This window comes from Anguilla anguilla, chromosome 8 (assembly GCF_013347855.1).
Source record: "Anguilla anguilla isolate fAngAng1 chromosome 8, fAngAng1.pri, whole genome shotgun sequence".
Classification (NCBI taxonomy): Eukaryota; Metazoa; Chordata; class Actinopteri; order Anguilliformes; family Anguillidae; genus Anguilla; species Anguilla anguilla.
In genome coordinates, this window is record NC_049208.1 from 12,460,217 (window position 1) to 12,481,375 (window position 21,159).

At 42.7% G+C, this 21,159-nt stretch overlaps 2 protein-coding genes across 4 annotated transcripts in view; both read right to left on the reverse strand.

Moving 5' to 3' along the window:
* Positions 1 to 12,528, reverse strand: part of LOC118234116 (nuclear receptor coactivator 2-like) — a 38,069-nt gene extending 25,541 nt beyond the window's left edge. The window contains exon 1 of one of the 3 annotated variants that reach the window (XM_035430461.1): positions 12,165 to 12,528. The gene's annotated coding sequence lies outside the window, so the exon portion shown is untranslated. Of the gene's footprint in view, positions 1 to 8,370; positions 8,515 to 12,034 lie in introns of those variants that run through there. The other 2 variants (XM_035430459.1, XM_035430460.1) reach the window with 2 other exon arrangements.
* A 1,169-nt stretch (positions 12,529 to 13,697) lies between these two features.
* On the reverse strand, positions 13,698 to 21,159 carry LOC118234117 (translocating chain-associated membrane protein 1-like 1). Its single transcript, XM_035430464.1, has 11 exons — positions 20,774 to 21,159; positions 19,628 to 19,703; positions 19,351 to 19,472; positions 19,052 to 19,168; positions 17,283 to 17,341; positions 16,650 to 16,734; positions 16,047 to 16,117; positions 15,635 to 15,739; positions 14,727 to 14,870; positions 14,411 to 14,553; positions 13,698 to 13,854 (listed from the first exon to the last, which is right to left on the reverse strand). Exons 1-11 carry the CDS (start codon positions 20,891 to 20,893, stop codon positions 13,778 to 13,780), a joined length of 1,119 nt encoding a protein of 372 aa, XP_035286355.1. The 5' UTR covers positions 20,894 to 21,159; the 3' UTR covers positions 13,698 to 13,777.

Here is a 21,159-nt window from a genome sequence, read left to right on the forward strand (position 1 = left end):
AAGCAGGCTGGTGAGGAGAGAGAGCAGGGTATCCGGAGCCCTTTCCTGCGTTGTGACATGACAGAAGGTAGCGGCTGGGGGATGGGGGATGGGGGGGGGTGTTTGCGACCGGCCGGGGGCCCCTAGCCTGGCCTCCTAACTGCCCAGGAGCTCCTCGCTCTCCCTCCTCTGAGGAAACGGCACACGCGCCAGGCGGCGGCTGCTGTCAGACTGCTTCTCCTCGCCCTGTTTGTGCATCTCAATCCCTCTCTCTCTCTCTCTCTCTCTCTCTCTGATCGTCCGCAGGGGAGGGGGTCCCCGCAAGGGACTTTTTCCGAGCGCTCTTTTGGCACCGGGCCCAAAAAGCGTTGGATTCTCACGCGAGCCCTCTCTCTCCCCGAAACACCGCCGCGTGCGCAGAAGGTCAACGGTCGCCGCGGCGCTCTTACTCGGGCGCCTTCTAACGGGTTATGCAAAGCAGCCGCCGAGCCCCTCTCAGGACCTCCACGCGTCAGGCTGTTTGATTGCTTCATTACGATAAGGAGATTGTTCTGCTCTGGAGGCACACAGACATGCATTATTCAGGCATACATTATTCAACATTACTAGATATAGGTTTCATGCATACTAAAATACACCAAAACACGCCACTGTCCTCAGACCAGCCAAAGCCATTTTGGCTTTGGAAGGGGGGGGGGGGGGGGCAGGGCTGAAATGTTGGTGGACAACTGGATGACGTTGCATCACAAAGACTAAAGATTCTGTTAATGCAAATGTCTGCTTGCTGAAGGACCAATGTTCAGACGCAGCAGGACACCGGCACAGCTGTTGACCCAGAATGCAGCAGAGTGGACAGATGTTGGGCTTGAGTTGTTCTGTGTTCCTGTGGTCTGGTTCTGTAATTTTCTGTGTGCCTGGAGAGGAGACCCACGTGTACCTCTGCTGTAGTAAAACACATCCACTTCAAAGCCTGAAATGAAGACATTTGCTGTACTTAAGTTTATGAGAGGAACCAAATTTTATGTATTATTTTACAGTACCCCCTCCATTTACTACTACAGAGATAATCCCTTCCATACGCACGGGAAAATGGAGAGAATTTTTACGCAGGCCTTATTGTGAAAGCAGTATCAAAACCATGCCCAGGACAAACTTTAACCGAAACTGAATTTCACACCGGAGAATAGAGGTGCCAACTAGGCAGTGATTTTTAGTGACTGGAGACTGAGGCTTCATGAATGCCAAAATGGGTTTGGTAGGTAGGAATGTAAATGATACACGTTTCTGACTGTTGACTAGTTGCTGTCTGAAAAGGGAAATTATCAACTAATTGTTTTTTGCTACCAATTGATGTAGGATACTGCTAATAAAACCACACCGCTACTTCAATCAGTGTAGATCATGAGATTACTATGTTAAAAAAAAATTCAATAAGCATTGCTATATTTATATATACATATCTATATTCTTCGCTCACAGCACAGGTTACCACATGACCCAATCTTCAATGAAGTGGAAAGCTACAGTCCCATAAGACCGAGTAGTTAGAGCTGTCGACACAGATGGTTATCACAACATTGTCAGACTTGGATAGAATTGTACAGATAGAGGCAGCTGTTTCACTATATTCAAGCCAAGCTGTGATGGTTTTTTGCGCTACAGTACATCGTACAGGAGTATACTGGCGCTCAACAAATGCCCGTGGGTTCTGAAACCCCTCTACCATGCTTGGGAAGCGTGTCTTTCATTACCATTTTCCAATTAAAACTGTCGCAGTTTCAACTGGACAGGTGACGAGGCCACCTTTTCAACTGATAGTAAGTAAAGTGAATGACAAAGCCAGCCCACCCCCTCCATTACCCATTTAGAGACGTAGCCTAGGTAACATTTAGTGATATTTTATTTTGGAAGGTATGAGAATAAAAAAAAAAACAATTTTGATTATTTCATTTAACATTCGGCAAATTGTTCACATCCCTAATTTAGAGATCATGTGTCATCAGTGACTCATTGACCTGAACCAATAATAGTGCTTTGTGGCGGAGGACCTTCTATTGGTTAATAGGAGTCAGGTGACCAACAATACAGGGTCTCCCCTCTCATTATGAGGTTTGTCAAATGTTAGTTTCCCAGAACACTGCCCTCGAATTTCGTGAGGTGGTCAGGGGGAAGTGAAGGGCTCTGACAGTGAAAGCAATAACGCCACTGACTGAAAGCCTTGCTGTGTCCACCAAAACTGCCTTCCACACCAAGAGAAGACTTTAGCTAAATTAAAAAAAGTAACCCACACGAGCGATGTTCACTCTGCCGTGTCACTACATGCCATAAATTTTGTTGCGTGAACCACCGCCGTCCTCTCAAAGTCGCTCACACTCCAGGATTGCGGAACAGACAGCCTAAACAACGTCAATGACTGCAGCTTGTTACGGACAAACTTTGGTTTGGGAGGCGCTTGACCTTTAGAACGGAGTAATTCAATAAGAATGCCAGTTTACAGTATTGGTCATGTGCGTAACAAATCATCCAATCAGCAACGGGGAAAAACAGAGCTACCAGAAGATCGGGGTGTGTTATCTGTGGGAGTTTGCCACATCATGGAATGTAGGAGAAGGAAATTCATGAGCTATTTTATACAAGAGGAAAACACAATCCCATGAAAAACATGAACAGAGCACAGAGCGTTCAACGGCTTTCATTTCAGACGTTATGAAACTGCAATTTTGGTGCAGAAAAAAAAAACCACTCCCATCATATATGATCACCGGAATGTCAATCAAGCTCTTTATAAAGCACAGGAACGGCAGTGAAGTATTTCCTGTAGCCGGCGCACGTTAACATCAATACGCCTTGCTGCAGTTTTACACCGGTGGTGTCTCACTGGAAAACTCCGTCCTTTTAAGAAGAAAACTGAAAGTGTGCCCCTTACGCAGCGTACAGCAGCGAGCTGCTGTCCTTGCGGACATTTGGTGCCACATTTATGCATTTTTGTACCGGTGACTCATGCAGGGAGGCTCGAGGCCCTGCTCTGCGTTTAAACACAAGGCTTCAGGAAGTCTTCCCCTGCCTCAACACTAATCACAAAGGGGGGATAAAAGAAACGGCACAAGCCTCCTCCGGGGGGGTGTTCCGTTACCTTTTTTTTTTTCACACGTGCTCATCTACGTAAATTCTGCCGTTTTGTGCAATTTCAGTCTCAGCGCTGAATAATCCATCTCAGTTAATGGCTAAACTGATTTTAACTAGCTAATCCACTTAGCCGACCGGCAAACATGCTTGCGTTGTGACGTTATCCAGCTGGGACAAACCCACACCCTGTCGATGGAGGCAAACCACATTAACACTAATTAGTGACAAGGCCTCCCCCGCCCCACGGAGAATATATACATATTTTTCCCCGACATATGAATTGAATGGCATGTGATATTTCAAAGCTTATTTTTGTCTTAATTTCATGTTTATGTGAAGGAACCACAGTAGTAAAAACTGTTAAATCACTGCCAGATGCCTTTAGAGGATTCCTTCTACTTGACCACTCACATTTCTAACTTTATATGCCCATTTTATGTATGGGTCATGGAGGGGCGCTGGTTCGGTATTTTGCTGGAATGTTTAAGCGTATGTACACTGCTGTGTAAATGCATCAGACCTTTGCATTTTTGTACTCCGAAGGAAACTAAAGGTTTGTGTCTTACTGAAGCAGTACGGAACTTCTGAACAGAGAAAAATAAGAGGGAGAAAGGACCCTGGTAGGTTCTGGAAGAAGTTTGGAACACCATTCTACAAGAGTTCTTTACAAAATGATTTTGAATTGTGATCACTACAGTAGGTCTGAAGGGACAGTGTGGACAGTAACACTTGCTATGGGGTACACTACGTATTTGGTTAAATGAACAAGATGTTCTATTTCATAAAGGGGTATTTGCAGAATATTTGCATTTAATACAAAGTGTCCTTAATACAATACAAAGTGTCAGAATACAAAAATGTATATAATAGTAATAATTAAAAGCATACATACAGAGAGTATGTGATACACAAATAGTTGATCATCTGAAAATAAATAAACCAACACATTCTGGTAACTTGACTTCCCTATAACTTCAAAGAAAAGTTCAAAAGGGCCCTGCAATGTCAAAGGGAAGTCAATTTTCGAGGAACTCAGAGGAACTCAGTGATGTCACAAGGGGGTCTTCCAGGACCCTGAGATGTCACAGGGGAGTTCATCAGAACCCTGTGATTGTTCTTTTCACAGGGTTCCAAGGTTCTCTCTACTCTTTACGGAGCTTACTGAATGGAGCAACAGCACTCCTGCAACCAAATGAACTTAAGAATGTGATGCAGTCCTATCCCAGCTCAGTATCAAAGTCTTAATCTTAGATCAAACATGCACACCCCAACTTTGTTCCCCGCAACCACAGTAAATCCCACACCCTCCTCTCCTGCCTCTCTGCCCCGCCCACAGCACGGAGATGGGCCACACCCACCAGCCAGTCATTCTGATCTGTGCAAATGCCTTCAGGAGGTAAAAGTCTAATGAGATGGTGCTGTTCTTTTCAACAGTGAGCCAAATCCTGGAGAGATAGAGGCACTTCCTTTTGGAGAAACGAGGGGGACAGGGAATTTCATCTACAGTTAACTCCTCATTCACTCATTTATTTCCAGTGAAATTCAGACATAGTGCAATACCTCCCATTCCAATATCCCAGAAAAAGAGGTCTGTCAAACCACCAACTCCACAACACACACCAAAAATTCTCTATTGAGCAGACAAGAAAGAATATCACAAAACGCATCATAATAAAATACTCCCGAAAACTTCAGAAAGAAATTTCTGAAAAAACACAGATGTGACTATTTTTTAAATTTGTTAAAATGATTTTGCTATTCAAGCAGCCATACACTAATCACAATGATTTATGGTACACAAATATTCCTCTGACTTTATTTTAGTTTCTGCACAAATAATAATAATAATAGTAAGTATCACCTGAATTTTTTTTACACCAGCTCAGCTGAACACTTACAATTCTTACAAGGCAGCAAACAGTGTTTTAGAAAGAAAAATACCGACATATATAATCTAGAAACATTAAACAAACCAACCGAGATCAGTATGCAAACAAAAAAAAATTCACAAGGCAGGGCTGTCAGAGTATGCGGCTCTACAGTTACACAAGTGGAGTTAAGTGTATTAAAATGGATCGTCCACGCATTAGAAACCTCAGAATCTGCACATGATGTCATGGTGAAAGCAGACCTGATATGCTCAAAGAACAGAGACCGGGCACGCGTGATGCAACACCTTACAAAGTACAGCTTGCGCAACAGAACAGACAACATGTTCCCTCCGCAGATCAGTGTGCTGCAATTACACCTTCACGGCAGATCTGCCGCCGCAGGGCCGAGCAAACAGCCGCGCCGTCGCGAACAACCGTTCCTCTCTGACCAATCGAGGTTCCCGAGGTCAGTCCATGTGAGACTCGAACCCGCAGATGGCGCGGGCGTCCGCGACCGACTCGGGCCTCGTCCCCTCGGGCGGACAGCCCCGGTAAACCGGGAGCCTGACCGGGCTGATGCTGCAACTCGGGATTACGGTCCACCCAACATCCAGGCAGGAATGTGCTGTGCTAATGCGCCGGCGGCCGGTTAGCCCGCTTCTCCTGATGAACCGCAACCTTCATGGTAGGCAGGGCTCCAATCAGAGGGGAGCAATCAAAAACACAACGCCGGCTACGACCTGCCAGGGCCAATCAGACACAAGACCAATGCAGGGCACCACTCTGATGAACAGGAGCTAACCTCCTCATCAAGATACTAGAGAACTAGAGATGGAGCCTCTGGGATTGAGGCTGTGACTGATTTATGAAAGCACATTTCTGAAAAAAATAAAATAATTATATGAATGCATGAATCATACACACACACACACACACACTCACACACTCACACACACACACACACACACACACACACACACCAATTTCAGGATATATTGTCCATATGGGCCTATAATTGAACAGGTTCAAAATCAGCATCCCTGTGAAGCTCTGCCCTGCTTCATCTGATTTGAACCCTTTTAAAGAGAAGGACGGCACAGGTGAGAGGCACAGTGACCTCTGTCCAGCACGTGCAAAACCATCGCGGGGCCAGAATGAGGATATGTGGATGAGAAGTGGGTCTGCTTTAAAGCTTGGTGCGGTGAGGGAAAATATTCTGCCATTTTTAACTTCCTTTTTAAAAAAAATAAATTTGGGGATCTTTTAGGATTTTTACAGACCACGCGCATCCTAATAACAAGAAAATAAAGGTCTATAATACAAACACCTCCAGAACGAAACCAAACATCAGACTGTGGGACCAGCAAGACGCACTGTTGAATTATTATGCTGCAGCTTGTAGAATTACTTATCTAAACTTGTGGCAGTGTGCAAGGATTTTACACGTTCCATCAAGACACTTCAAAAAGGTCTTCTTTGTTCAGACCAGGGACAGGCAATTCCATTTATGCAGGGCCAGTGTGTATGGAGGTTTACATTGTCACCAATTACACTGGCCAAATGAGCTAATTATCTGAATACACTATTGCTGGTTTAACCGTAAATACGTCCACAATAAGATGCTTCATGCTGGAACACAGGAACAGCCTTTAACTGTCATTCATAAACTTTCTCAAGAAAGGGAGCTAACATATCAATTACTATTATTACTATTACTATTACTATTAAATAATTAAGAGCAGAAGCTGGCATAAAATCTAGAAACTGATATAGTTCCACTTTCCCACCCCTGGTTCACACAAATTAGCACGGCACATTCTACTGTGATTTTATGGACCAAGCTAGGAAAAAATATGAACAGTACTGATGCTTGTATATTGTTGGAGGTTTCAATCTCAGCCTGTTCCCTTGTCTAAAATCTCACTTTAATTTAAATTGCGCGTGAATATTCTACACTTATTATGGCTCTGAAAACGTATTTCTTTTTTACCTGCATTATGAGTAAAATGATCAAAAGGTACACGCGGAAAAAATGTATTATGTAGCCTATAACGCAAAGTAATTCCTTGCGAGTCGTTCATCTTGAGTGGCCCAATGATATCACATTAGCGGGCTCTGCACATTTCTGGAGGTCAATTGATCGTTCTGTCTGAAATCTGAACAACCTGATCTTTTTCCACACGGTTAGAATGTGATAACATGACACATCGTGCACATGTGCAACGTGCGTTCTAATCATCCAGTGATGTCACTGGGTCTCTGAGCCGTCACTCGAGTTGAGGCCGCAGAATGCGGTTCATCCAGCGCAGTAAGTAATTACTTCAATGCATAAATATCGTATGCACCATTGTATGAATAGTTTAAAATATATATATTTTCTATTTTTAAACGATTTTTTAAAGGCTATTTGGAAATATCAAAAGTCAATTAACAGTAAAATTGCCTTTATTGGTTAGAATTCCCCCAGTACAACATTTTTTATAAGTCAATTTAAAGACTGAAGCATTGCCAATAAAATAAACAGAGTAAGAATGTCCATTCAACGTTTAAGTGACGCGCAAAATCTGATTCTGGCGTTGCGGTCACATGCACTTTATCTTGAATAGTTGTCTATCGAACGCGATCACAAACGCGTTCGACCCACAAAGACACAACCCTCACCGTTTGCAAAATGCGCGTCATATGACGTCACGCCCGAAGGCTGATGGTTTGAAAAGCAATCACGAGGTTATTCATTGTAACTCCTAACTTGTAAAAGTTGTATCTGACAACAAAATAATTTAACGGTCAAGGCAAAAGAATCAAGTTTAGGCGGCATTAACAGCCATCGCGAACGGCAACAAAATAACATCAGATTAATTTGATGTTACAGTTCTAAATTCAACGTCGACCAGGAACGTAGGCTAATAGTTATTGAGCACTGGCGCTGTTCCTTTCGGTTTTTTATACTGTTTACCTTGCAGCATAATAACAGTGCCTAGGCTACCTGCGCTACAACATTGCTCAAATTATAACTAATTCCCTAAACACGCATCCATAAAGAATATACCGCTGCACAATCAACTTTGCCCAGATTCATTCATCCCACGAGGCTGAATCGCTTCAAACCAACTAACGTTGCCCGAAGTCGCTATCTAACCCTTGACAACCAAACGCAAACTGTCAGTGAGAGAAACGAAGTATTAACAAACCTGCAAGAAAAAACACTCAAACAAGCCATTGAAAGTGTTAGCCAGTCAGCTAGTAAGTTAACACGCCGCGACGTCTGTGATCTATGATCTTTCGCAGTCTTGATAGGATTGAAATTGCGACACAAACGTATATGAGCCCCCTCCCGCCGACACCCATCACAGGACGAAGCGAAGCCCATCAGAACTTGCTCGCCCTAACTTACCACAGGTAAAATCCGTATAAATGCCTGGTGTTTAGTCCGGGTCTGACCTTCGGGGTTTATGAAACCGCACTGTACCTATCCGCCATGTTTCTAGCCCTGCTGATGGCTATGCCTGCTTGTTTACTCAGCCAGCATTGCACACCCCCACCCCTCTCCTCCCTCCCCCAATACGGCAAGAGCATGATCACAGAGGATTAGCGAGAGCGATTGTCAGTGATCAAAGCTGCCCATCGCGGCGAAAATGATGACTGGGTCCGAAATCGAACTTGGTGAGGTTAACATTGGGTAAAGTGGACAAAACTAAATGCGCACAATTTAACAATAAACAGCATACTATTCCACAGGCCGTTAGCACAAAAGGTAATACAGACCTCCAGGACACGAAACCAAGTATCGCTACTTAAGCGGTACACAGATTGGTTGCTCTGGCCCGTAAATAAGTGAAAAATAATCACGAGTCATTATTATGGTCCCGTATAAATTAATGGACAGGTAGGCCTACGTTGCTATCATAATAACATAATAGGAATTATAGGATAGGCCTACAAACATTATAATGAATGAATGACTGTAAAATGCTTAGGCCTATGTCTGTGCAGTTTTCCTGAAGTCAATCTGTTCAGTACTCACACTGTTCTGGTTGTTTGCATGATATGAACTTCAGGCCTAATTCAAACACTACACAGTGAAATACTTTACTTAAATAGTTTTTCAGTCATTTTGAAGCTGATCTGATACTGGCTTTGGAGCGTTTGAACCAAAACCAAAATATTTAAGGTATCTGATAGGATCTCACAAAGTATTTCAACTAAAGTAAAGTGCTTGCTTTTGCAAGAATCAAATGCTGATATAAAAAAATTTTTTTTAATTATATTTTCAAAATATTTACTAAATCCTAGTAGAAAATATTTTAATACACCTAAAAACAAGCACTGAATTTAATTACTAGACCTAGTTCAATTTTTTTTTTTTTTTTTAAGTTTCAATATTACAATCTCCTTACGTCTCTCTTCTACTCATTTGTAATTTCACACTGATGACAATAGGCCTGGCAGCCAGTGTCCAGCAGTAGCACTAAAATGGCTGAATAATCACAGACTGATTTTGTAAAAGACAGTTGGTTATACAGGAATCGGCCTGGATAAGTGTGACACGTGCCTACTTCTGCTTTGATTTATTCTGGCTTTTCTTACTCTCTGCCATTTTGGGATAACCGATCGTACTATATTTGGAGGCCGCGCCATCAATACAACGTTCTCCATAAATTCCAGAATGTGCAGGATGGTACGGGCGCTCGTTTGGAGCGTATTTCGCCCGCCCGCCGCTCTTTTCCCCCCCCCCCCCTCTCTCTGCGCTCCGCCAGCCGAGCTGCGCAGTCATCAGGTGAGAGAGTACACTCTGTGCATAGTTCACACCAGCGGGCGTGCGAAGCCCGACCCGCCAGAGGAAGTCGCCCTCGTGTGATGGGACGGGGACGGTCCTGTAAACCGAAACCCCTCCCTCCCCGTGCGGTGCTCTGGAGCAATTACGCGGGGGGCCCCTGCAGGGCTGCCAGCCGCTGCGGGCACTGCCACGGTCGGGATTTATTCCAGGGCGTAGGGTGCATCGCTACAGCACTGCTGCCCTGAAAGAGGTGCCACACACGCCAAAATTTTCCATCGCAGCCTAGGAGCTGTGACTGGACGAGGAACGAGCGTTAGCTTTCGAAGCTGCACCAAGGACCAAGACTGCCAGCCTTGAAAGACCAGGAGACAAAAAGACAAACAACCATTCTTGCAGTTTCCTTTGTTGTAGTACAAATTAAACTATGGTAGTAACAAAATGAATAAAAACAAAGGCCTCTGCGGATATTACAAGCCGGGCATATTGCCTTTCCTTTCCTTCTGTTCCACCAAGGCAGTATGTTAAAGAGCACCTGCGGTATTTTTCATGTTATATGATCTTGAAATTATAAAAGTAGCAAGTAAATGATTAATTAAAAAAATGTATGTAATAATGTATAATACAGTTAAGCCCAGGGAAAAGTGTTTGGAACACAGCTTTGGACCGATGCCCCCTCCACACACACACACACACACACACACACACCACATAATACCCCCAAGAGCACACAGAATACTGTTAAGGATATTCATAAAAACATAAAAGTATTTCCTGAGAGAGAGCTTGGCAGCTTGGTTCCTTTGGACCACTGCAGTTCATGTGGCACTAACTAATATGGAGTAAATGAAGATAATTTGTTCACTTATTGGATGTTCCAGGGACCTGACGAGAAGGAGACTGACAGTGTGACAAAGCGAAGAAGCTACACAATTTCATACATTTGCACTTCAGTTCAGTATATTTTTAACCAAAAAAGAAGAGGTAGAAGGAGAATATCACTTTTTTTCCAAGGCATACTATGTGCACGATAAAGATTAAAGGACATATTTTACCCAATTGGACAAATTGATTGTTACAGTTCCAGAGCTTCTGGCACCTTTTGAGTGTTTTGGGTGACCTGTTTATCATGGCTTTTAAAACTGGTAATTTGGTCTAATATTTATGACTGGATTAAATTAACATTTTTCCTCAACTCTGAATAACAAATAAACACAGGTATTCAGCGCAACCACAAATTCGCCAGAATGTTAGTGAAGAAAAAACGAACACTTGCATTTAATTGGGTACATATGTTGACTGATTCTGGCCAAAGTTTGCAACCCAGGTTGAAGAAACATTTTCCCTAACAAATATTGATTTTACAAAGCCTGTTTAACTTGAATTTAATATGTGGTATTTACATTTTGGATCATTTATAAATATTACATCTACAAGAATACACATATCCAAAAATAACACCAGTAATTTACAGGTAGTAGGCAATACATAGTTATACTGAGCCAGTAAATGAATATCTATAGGTCTATTCGTGTAGAGTTCTAACATAATAATTCATAAGCAGGTTAGGCTACTTTCTCAATTAACCACGACGTTGAAGAACATCTTATGAAGACAAATTAGCTATGAATGTTATTTATTTATTTTAAAATCCAAAACGCTTTTAATATCAAGCTTAGCAGTAGTGCAATTATTGAATAACAAGTAGGCTTTTAAGCAGCCACAAATGACTGAGCAAAGTTTGTCCAAGACTTTTTGAATTGAGTTTTGTGAAGCTTATCGTCACACTCACCCACATATAAAATATGTCATATATAGGCTGTAATATCTGTAATATATAGTCAGCGTGAGCCTATTTTAAGTAAGAAGAGTAACCTATAGCCTATAAACGGTACTGTGGTTTTCAAGTTGCAATACCTTATATAAGGGTGCAATAAGTACGGCGAGGGCTTTCTGCCGAACGCCCGATGCGTCAGCTATATCGCTAAGTAGGTCATTTCTCTTAGTTTGATGTTGATTCTGAACTTCAGATTTCTGTGCTTATGTATGTTAATTACTCATTAAAGCAAATGCATATAACTGAATTTGGATTTACCTCCCCTGTGCTTTATAGTTACCATTTGAATTCTACCAATGACACGAGATGTTGGCTGTTTACACGTACGTATTGGTGGCGTGCTTCATAAAGTGAAGCACAACAGACTGAACAGAAACCAACACGAATCAAAACACTAGATTAGTCTATCATTCATGTAATGTATACAAATGATAGACTACTACTTACCTTTCTAAGAAATTGCTGTACAGTTCCCTTCTCCCGATCAAACACGAGTTGCTTTAAGCTTATTCCAGAATTCCACATTTAATACGGCAGGTAATAAAACAACAGCACGGGGGCTGCACGCTGAACTTGCCTTATTTACCAGATCCAGAATGAAAACATGTTTGTTGTAAGTTTCCGATTCGATTTGTAGCCTACAAAGTGCTACGTAGCGCACGTTTCCCTCGATGTACCAACCAACTGTATTTTCAACTGGTTAGGAGCGTAACTGAGGTTGCATTGGACGCGGTCACGAACGAGTTCAACTGGTGGACTTCCACAGCGAGAAAAAAAAAATCACTTGAACGAAGTAAACTATGGTTATGGCTTTTGTTGAAGTTACCTTTACTCACAATCTATAATGCAGCTTTATGCTTTTTTAAATAAAAGACAATAAAAACGTACATTGCCTACGTAAGCGAAAGGATTTACAGGAAATCGAATGTAATGTTAGTCATTTAGTGTGCACGGCAGGCACACGCAATTGAAAACAAACTAAAGCTATTGCGCCACCTTGTGGTTAATAGTGAATAGCGTATAGGCCTACTGTATTTTCAAACGCTGGGAACAAACGAGAAGGTTTATTTCCAGTCGTATGCACATCTTAATTCAACTGAGACATCTAGGAAATGCTTACAGTTACATAACAAACATTGCTGCTTTCAAAATTAAATAAATAAATAAATACAATCTCCACAATTAATACAAAATAAGTTATTTATTACAATAATACTTACATTTGTGGGGACATTTTCAGATGAGAAAAATATGTTAACTTTGACAGAGACTCTCTCTCCTGGACTCTCTCCCAAATGGCCCAGAATCAGTTTCAGAGAATATTCCATTCCTGAGAATAACACTTACACAACATCAAACTCCACACAGGTACAATGCTACACAAAAACACAGAACAGGCTTTTAAAAGGAGGAAAAACTTGGGAGTGGCAGTGTGCCCATCTAAAGCGCAAGACCTTAATGCAGTGATGTAGGAATCAGTATTGTGGCTGCAACCCCACATTTTAGACAAATAATCATTCATGTAAAAATGTCGCTGTTCAGGCCTACCATTTTTAAAAATATACATTTATTTTCACCAGCCAATTAAATGATGCTTTGAACTGCATTCAATCCTGACGTATCATTAAAGCTTATAGCATATTATTCCAGGGGAAAATAAAGCTTTATACACATTTACGCAAATATTGCACTCTCACATGCAACCAAACTAAGAATTATGAAAAGTGTGCAAGGTTTAAACTCCTCAATTCATCAACAGAGATTGCTCACATTTAATTAGCAAGGACCTGAAGTATGATGTATATCATGGGACCCAAAGACATAAGCTGTTTTCATAAAATCTGAAACTCATTTCCAAATCTGGAGCTTCCAAAAACACAATACAAGTAGCTTCAAATCTGATAGCTTGGAAGTTTAGAACCCCTTTAATATACAGTAATTTTAGGCACTTAAAAATAAAGTTTAGTTCATGTTCCCTTTAAAGTCAGTAGATGAATGTCAGGATTTTTTTTTAAATGGGGGGAAATACATGCTGAAGCTCAATTCTGACCTGAGATAAAAAGCAAGGATGTGAGCATGTGTACACCTGTGTGTGTAAAAGTGTGCTCTCTGAAATATTAAAGCAACAGCAGCATTGCACATGATGGACCATCAGTCTGGGTGACCATTTGGGGGGTGTGGGGGTGGGGGTTATGAGGACTTCTCTTTCCTGGTTCTTGGTGAATCTGGCCCACTGCCCAAAGCTCCATTAACCCCATTAACTCCTCCTGTGACAAAAAAAGATCACCAAATCCAATGAGAGCTAAACAAGCACTAGATAAAGAGACACAATCTAACTTCACTTGACTTTTAAACATTTTATATACCAGTCATTTTATTTTGTCAATTGCAAATCTTCATTTTAAAAGTACATTTTTAACAAACAAAAAAAAAATCCTAGAAAGTTCCCTTTCAAATATTAATCTATCAGTGAAATAAAAAATGTGACTGAACACACTGGCAGGGTACAAAGGGATAACATTATTATTTATTGGCTTTAGATTATCTTTTCCCTGGTGGAACTTGAATTTGATGCAATATCCACTTCTAGAACTGGATATTTACTCAATCAATTTAGGCACTCTTTTCTCAAAGGTGCAACAACAGCGCCCTCTTCTGGTCATAATTGTACCCTGCTAATTGCTAGGCTCACCATTGGCCAAGCAAGCTCGTACTGTGAGGTAATCAGTCTCTGATGGGTTTCTCTGGCCCGAGGCAGTGAGGTTCTGCTTTGACTCAGCTCTGAAGCTGTGGTTCAGCCAGCAGGCTTCAGCCGGTGCTCACCTCTGTCTCTCCTGGACCTGCTCTTCGAGGCGGCCGGTCTCCTCAGCTGCTGCTGGAACTCCCTCCACCTGCGCAGCTGGAAGTTAATGAACTTCCACACCATGAAGGCCTGTGTAGTGCAGATCCCTCCCAGCACAGTGACCCTGGGCAAAATGTATACAAGAGAAAATTAAAAGCGCATTCAAAAAAAAAAAAAAAGAAAGAAAGTATAACTTTTTCCCCAAGGCAATGATTAGCCATCTAATCAAATATTTTGCTACCAAAAAAAAAAAAAAAAAAAAACGACATCCCATCCCACATGAATCGTGACACTTACCGAATCAAGGGCATGTTAAAGTTTCCTGTGGCCAGGTACGGGCCTTGCTGTTCTGCCCCCGCTAGACCAAATCCCACAGTGAGAACGGACAGGGACAGGGTGAGGAGCCGACCAATGACGAAGAGCACCGCCCACACCGCGAACCTGCAACAGCCACAGCTTAGCTCCGCCCACAAAGCAGGTCACCCGTGCCTGCCCTCGGAACATGCAACACTGCTGCAGGTTAGCACTGCACATGTTAGCCACGCCCCCGCACTGAGAATCTGCAACAGAATGGCCATTGCACATTCCCTGGCCGCTCCACCACTGCTGGCACATCAACAACAGCCCATCCATCTCCCTAACATAAAACATGCCTTTTCCCCCTGGTTTTGGCTTCTCTGCAATCACAGCCAGTTGTTTGTAAAATAGGCTCTATACGGTCTGGTTCGCAAGTGCGTCTAAGACATAATGACTCCATATGTGACTGAGAGAAAAGAGGGAGGTATCTGAGGGTCTTTCAAATGCTCCTGCAGTTGATTAAAAATGGGCAGAATTACCCATTTCCGTACACCGTCTCAGACAATAGAACACCCATATCGCACATACCTGGGAGCCTCTTCTGAATGTACACCTTTTGCTCTTAATTGGCAAACTATTAATTACAATTAATTAATTACAATCCCACTTGTTTTACACTTTGTTATTTTTGATAGTGTTTTGTTTACATTTTAAATAAAAAGCTTTCCATGCCGATGACACTCAAATCAAGTTTATCGTCTTCACATGTCCCAGGCTGGACCGCAGACCGACCGCGGTAATGAAGCGGTCCTGCTCGGTCGCTCTCACATGCCCCAGGCTGACGGTCTGGTGTGGGGCAGGACCGCAGACCGACCGCGGTAACGAGGCGGTCCTGCTCGGTCGCTCACCCGGCCTGGTGGTTCTCGTTGCTGAAGTAGATAAGGCGAGACACGTGGAAGAGAAGCTCCACGTAGTAGTGCAGCACCATCAGTACCAGTCCCAGCCGGTTCAGGCTGCAGGACAAAACGAACCGCAAGATCAGAGTACTGCAGCCCTGTTCGAGGAGAGCCACAGGGTCTGTTTTTTCATTTATTTTTTTTTGTTCCACCTTAAAATCAGTAACCAGTTTAGACCCAAGAATTCAGGGGAGGCAACTATTTGTGCGACCAATAGCTTTGATTGTTAAGTTAAGTGCTGGATAACAATGAACACCTGCACACCTCCCCAGAAGGGACTGCGGACCCCTTATCTAGCCACCGATAATGTGCAGTCCCCCCCCCCGCTCTGCTCCACCCAGGCCACGCCCTGTGAGACGCTTACTTAAGGACGTAGGCTCCTCCAATGTGCACAAGGTACAGGCTAATGTAGAGCAGCTGGCGTGGAACGTCCTCCTAGATTTAACACACACATACAAAAAAAAAAACCAGTACAGAGACCCACAATACTTATTTTTGTTTCTAGTTGTGATTAAGAGATAAAACTGATAAAAGGCCCAACAGCTAGATTACTGTATAATTGAAACACACAAAAATTCTGTATCGAAAAACTGGAATTTGGCTGGAATTTTGCACTTAACAACACAGCATCATGGCATAGTTATGTGGCTTTTTTATCACAAATTTTTTATCTTATCATTAACATGTACATTGTAATAAATAACTACATTCCTTCTACATGCAGGTCCATGATGCAATGAGACCACAGGTATTTTCCCATATACTCAATATACTACCCTGCTGTGGGTTTCGTATGACTGTGTCAAAAGTTAGTCATTTTACTGAGGTGCGAATGGTCATTTTTAAGGGGGATTTAAAGTGAGAAAGCATTGGAACCCCTGGCCTGAATCATTTTACACATTTCCAAGTCTGATAGTGCAGTGAACGGGCAGTTTGGCATGTCCAGCCTGTCAGTTTTCAGACTCACATTCTTGGTTTTCTGAAAGTACAGTTCTGGCAGAGCATGAAACCAGTAGGCAAGCTGCCAAATGTAGAAGAACTTCATCTGGAACCTGGTGGGGGGGAAGCCATGCTGTCACAATTCAATGTAAAGGTAAGACGATGAATTCCCGAAAACAAAACTCTTCTTCTAATACTCAAAATGTATAGCATTCCTAACCTATAAATATTTTAAAAACATGCCATGCAGTGAAATGTATAAAATGGGGGGGGGGGGGGGGGGTGATAATGAGAACTCAGTCAATGAGGGGTGAACAGCTCACTCTATGTGTTTTATCACAGTGGAAGCAAACAGAATAAGAATTTCCTTCAGAAAGATTTTTTGTTTAGTATACACTTATCCTGGATGACGTACACAGCTTATCTTTTTACACGTTACCGATTGCGTGTTACATCTTGTTCAAATGATTTGGCTATTCCTAGTGGAGAACAGTACATGCACACCCTTGAGCAAGGTGCTTTACCCAAGCTGTAATATCCAGCCGTACAGATTGATGAAACAGAAACAGTCATGCACATGGTGTCTATGAAGTAAATATGACTCTCAATCTCATGGTGATGCACTGCGTTTCTGGGAACAGTGACGGAACAAACTACTCACGGCATTAAAGTGTGGGGGTAGCCTTCCCATAGATTGACGGGACTTGACAAAAGATTTTCCTGAAACATAAATCAAAATCGTACGAATTAACAGGAAGCTAAGGACATCAAAGAGGGAACAGCACTCTAGTCTAAATACAATGCTTTGTCTTTCATTTTACATAACCAACTGAGTAGTTATGATACAATTCTGTCTATTCTTACAAATCCTGTGTGTGTGTGTGCGCGAGTGAGTGAGTGAGTGAGTGAGAGAGGGAGAGAGAGAGAGAGAGAGAAAGGGAGGGAGGGAGAAAGACAGAGATAACATTATTCCCTAGTATTCCCTGATGCATTTAATAGAATATTTAATTTCCCTGTAATTTACAGTAATGAAATATTGATGTTGTTGTTACACTTTCATCAACTGCTTAGTCATTAATCAATTAACTAATTTATGGAATTTATGGTTAACTGAGTGCACCTACACCTCAGCAGACTATTTCACCTTGGCTCCAGACTATCTTAGTGAGGTAATTAAGTATAATCGTGGAGTTTATGAAGTTAGATTCAGCTGTCTGGGCTGCTGAGTGGACCGCAGTATACTTTCAGTACTGCCACTCCAGCCAGCAGGACCAGATGATCGCTTATGAAATCTAAGGAGCACTTGTTAATGGGCTGTTTACACGCATCTGAGGTGTCAAGCTGGCCTTAATGGAGCTGACACACTTGCTAGTTTAGCGTCAAGTGTCAAGCTGGCCTTAATGGAGCTGACACACTTGCTAGTTTAGCGTCAAGTGTCAAGCTGGCCTTATCGGAGCTGACGCACTTGGTATCTTAGCCTAGGCCATGAATGTATCTGAGTTAGCCCTGCAGGTTTAGAACATAAACTGAAATCAGGTTGGGGCTCCAGTAGGAGGGCTCCCAATAGTGACCACCTTAGCCATCACAGGTGATAAACAGGTGGCCGAGGACTGTACAGTAGCTGGAGGAGGCTTCTATCCAAGTGTTTATCCTAGTTTTTTGGAACAGAGACTACATTTACTTTTGTCTGTTGACAATCTTTAAAGTGTCTAACCTTATGTGCTGTTTCTTTTTCCCTGGGGCCCATGCCCCTGCCTCACCCTGAGTCCACAGACAACTCCAGCCTGTTTCCGCACCCTGGGTCCACAGGATCACTCCAGCCCTGTCCCTCGCTCTGAGGCCGTGGACCGCTGCGACCCTGTTCATCCCCCTGCCCATGCCTTGACTCAGCCTGGAGCTCCAGGTGTATCACCCGGTCCCTCTGGACCGCACTATACTGAACTATACAATTTGGTCTCCTACTATTCCAGTTAGTTTATTACCTCAGCTGCAACCTTCTCAACCCATTTTATTTGCTTCTCTCACTTTCCATTCTACCACTGCTTACACCAGACTGGCCAGTGGAGGATGGGCTCCCCCTCTATAGCCGAGTTCCTCTCAAGATTTATTCCCTACAGGGAGTTTTTTCTCGCCACCGTTTATGTCATGTGTTTGCTATTTTGGGGTTTGGGCCTGGTTTTTGCTATTTTTGCCCTGTTTCTTGCATTTTTTCCTGCCACTCCGTAAAGCGTTTTTGTCACAGCTTTCGGTAAAAAGCACAATACAGGCGCAGGCACTAGTGGGCACACACTGAAGAGGCTAACATCTGAAATGTCTGTGCTCACTCCTTAACCCGCTCTTCTTTACCTGCGATGATTTCTTTTGACTATATGCACCAAGCTAATCAATTTGTCAGACCAGAGGTCTATTGTTTTTGGTTCAAGTACTCACTGAGAAGAGTATGCTAGTTCCCCATCCACAGGACAGAAGGTAGAAGGCACTCAGCTGGCCGGATTCATCAAACTTGGTGTGTTTGATCTTGGATAGATGCATCTTCCTGTTTATTTTCTTCACAAAGCCGTAGACATACAAAAAAATTTAAAACATTCAAATGAACATGCACAATGTGCACTGTATGTGTACACATGCATCTGTCAGATGAGACAAATTGCACAAGAAAAGGCTTTCCAAGTTTCAAGACATTAAATTAAATGATGAAAAAAAGGTGAGACAGGGTCTTTGACACTCACATCGAGCAGACATTCCTGTATGACTGCATGAAAAATGATGGCTATCAGCATATAGAAGAACACAGTGGCCATGTCCTTCGGGCCATGGTGGAAGTAATTGACAGCCAACTCCTCTGGGCCCTCTAGGAGGAGAGAGAAATTGACACTGCTACACCTGAACACTTTGGGGGGTGGGTGGCCTTGGCCATTAAATGCTCCACCCCAGTGTAGATATTATTGTTGTTGTTGTTGTTGTTACACATGCATTTTCATTTAAACTTTCTCAATGCTCTCTCACCGGGAAACGCAGCATTTGTTGAGATGGTGACGTTGTGTTGAACAGTTATGAACAAACCGGCCACATGAGAAGTAACCTGAATCACGAAAAAAAAGAAAAATAGACATGAGATGAGCTCGTCTGTATATTTACACATTTAGATATTTTAACAAAAGGCATAACGGTTAAACATTTCTCTCAATGTCCAATAAAATCACACCCAGTGGACTCGAACATTACGGTTTACAGTACGGTTACTGGCGAGTACAGGTAGAGATGGTGGGGTATCACAGACCGAAAGCTGGATGATCTCTCGATAACCAGCCTGGCATAAGTATGTTCAACAACCAGAGCTGGGGGCACTACCGTTGTATCACTGTGTAAGTGGCTTAAGTAAAAATAATTAATCATAAATTGACTGTATGTAAAAGAATGCAAGTTAAAGTGGTACAAATCGCTCTTGGCGTCTGCTAAACGGCTAAAACGTAAAATGTAGCCAAACACTACATACAACCTTAAATCATGAGGAAATGCGATAACATTAGTTGTCACGCTGTGCCGGATGCTACATGCTAAAGCAGAGGTTCGGAGCATCTGAGCCGAGGACCGACACATAGTGATAGCATGCAATCTCAGTAATGTATCCATCGTTAAAATGGACTGCAGCATCACGTTGAAATACGACATTACCTGGCTGATACCTTCAGTAAAACTGCAGCTACATTGTAACCAATGTGCTGCATGTGACGTCAGCATCAGTCACTTGACGCATGTTATTATGCAGACTACATAAGAGTTTTTTTTTTGTTGTTGCACGTATTGGAACCTACGTCAGACTCATTCACTAGTGGGTCCCGTGTTAAAGCTCGATCACTGTGTTCAAGGGAGGGCATATATCATCTATCTAGCCAGCAACATTGATAGCTAACGCATAGTACTGATGTGGAAAAACAAAACAAGAATTAAACTCTAATAAAATATTTGATTAAAAAGACATCGTGCGAGTTTCCTGTTTCATCTGAAAACCTGAAAATGTAATTTGCTTGTTCGGCTACTATTTCCTTTTAATGTAAATGCATCAGAAGTTCATAACAATGGATAGCAAAAGAGGCTTTTGCAGCAATGGTCTGGTTAGACAAACACAGAATTTTGCAAATGCATCCTTACCTCAAACAACAGACCAACAACGAACAGCAATGCAATGCAGGAAACAATATCAGCATGATTCTGGATGATAAAATCGTGGCTCAGTATAGGTGGGTTCTTGTTCTTTTTTCTGATTCCCATGTTTCCTCCCACCTAGCTGATGCTGCGTATATCGCAGCTTTCCGTGGCCGCTTCCACAGCGCTGGGGAAAAGGAAACGTCCACAACGATGCTCGGTCAGGTCCTCTTGCTCCAGCTTAGCGCTCCGTGCGCCCGCAGACAGCTCGCCTCAGTATTGACCACTCAGCGGCACCACAGCACTGGACCGCCACGTGAGATTTGTGTTTGAGAAAAGATTCGTGACAGCCTTACAGCACTCTCTTAATTAGAGCGCCACCTCTCAACTTG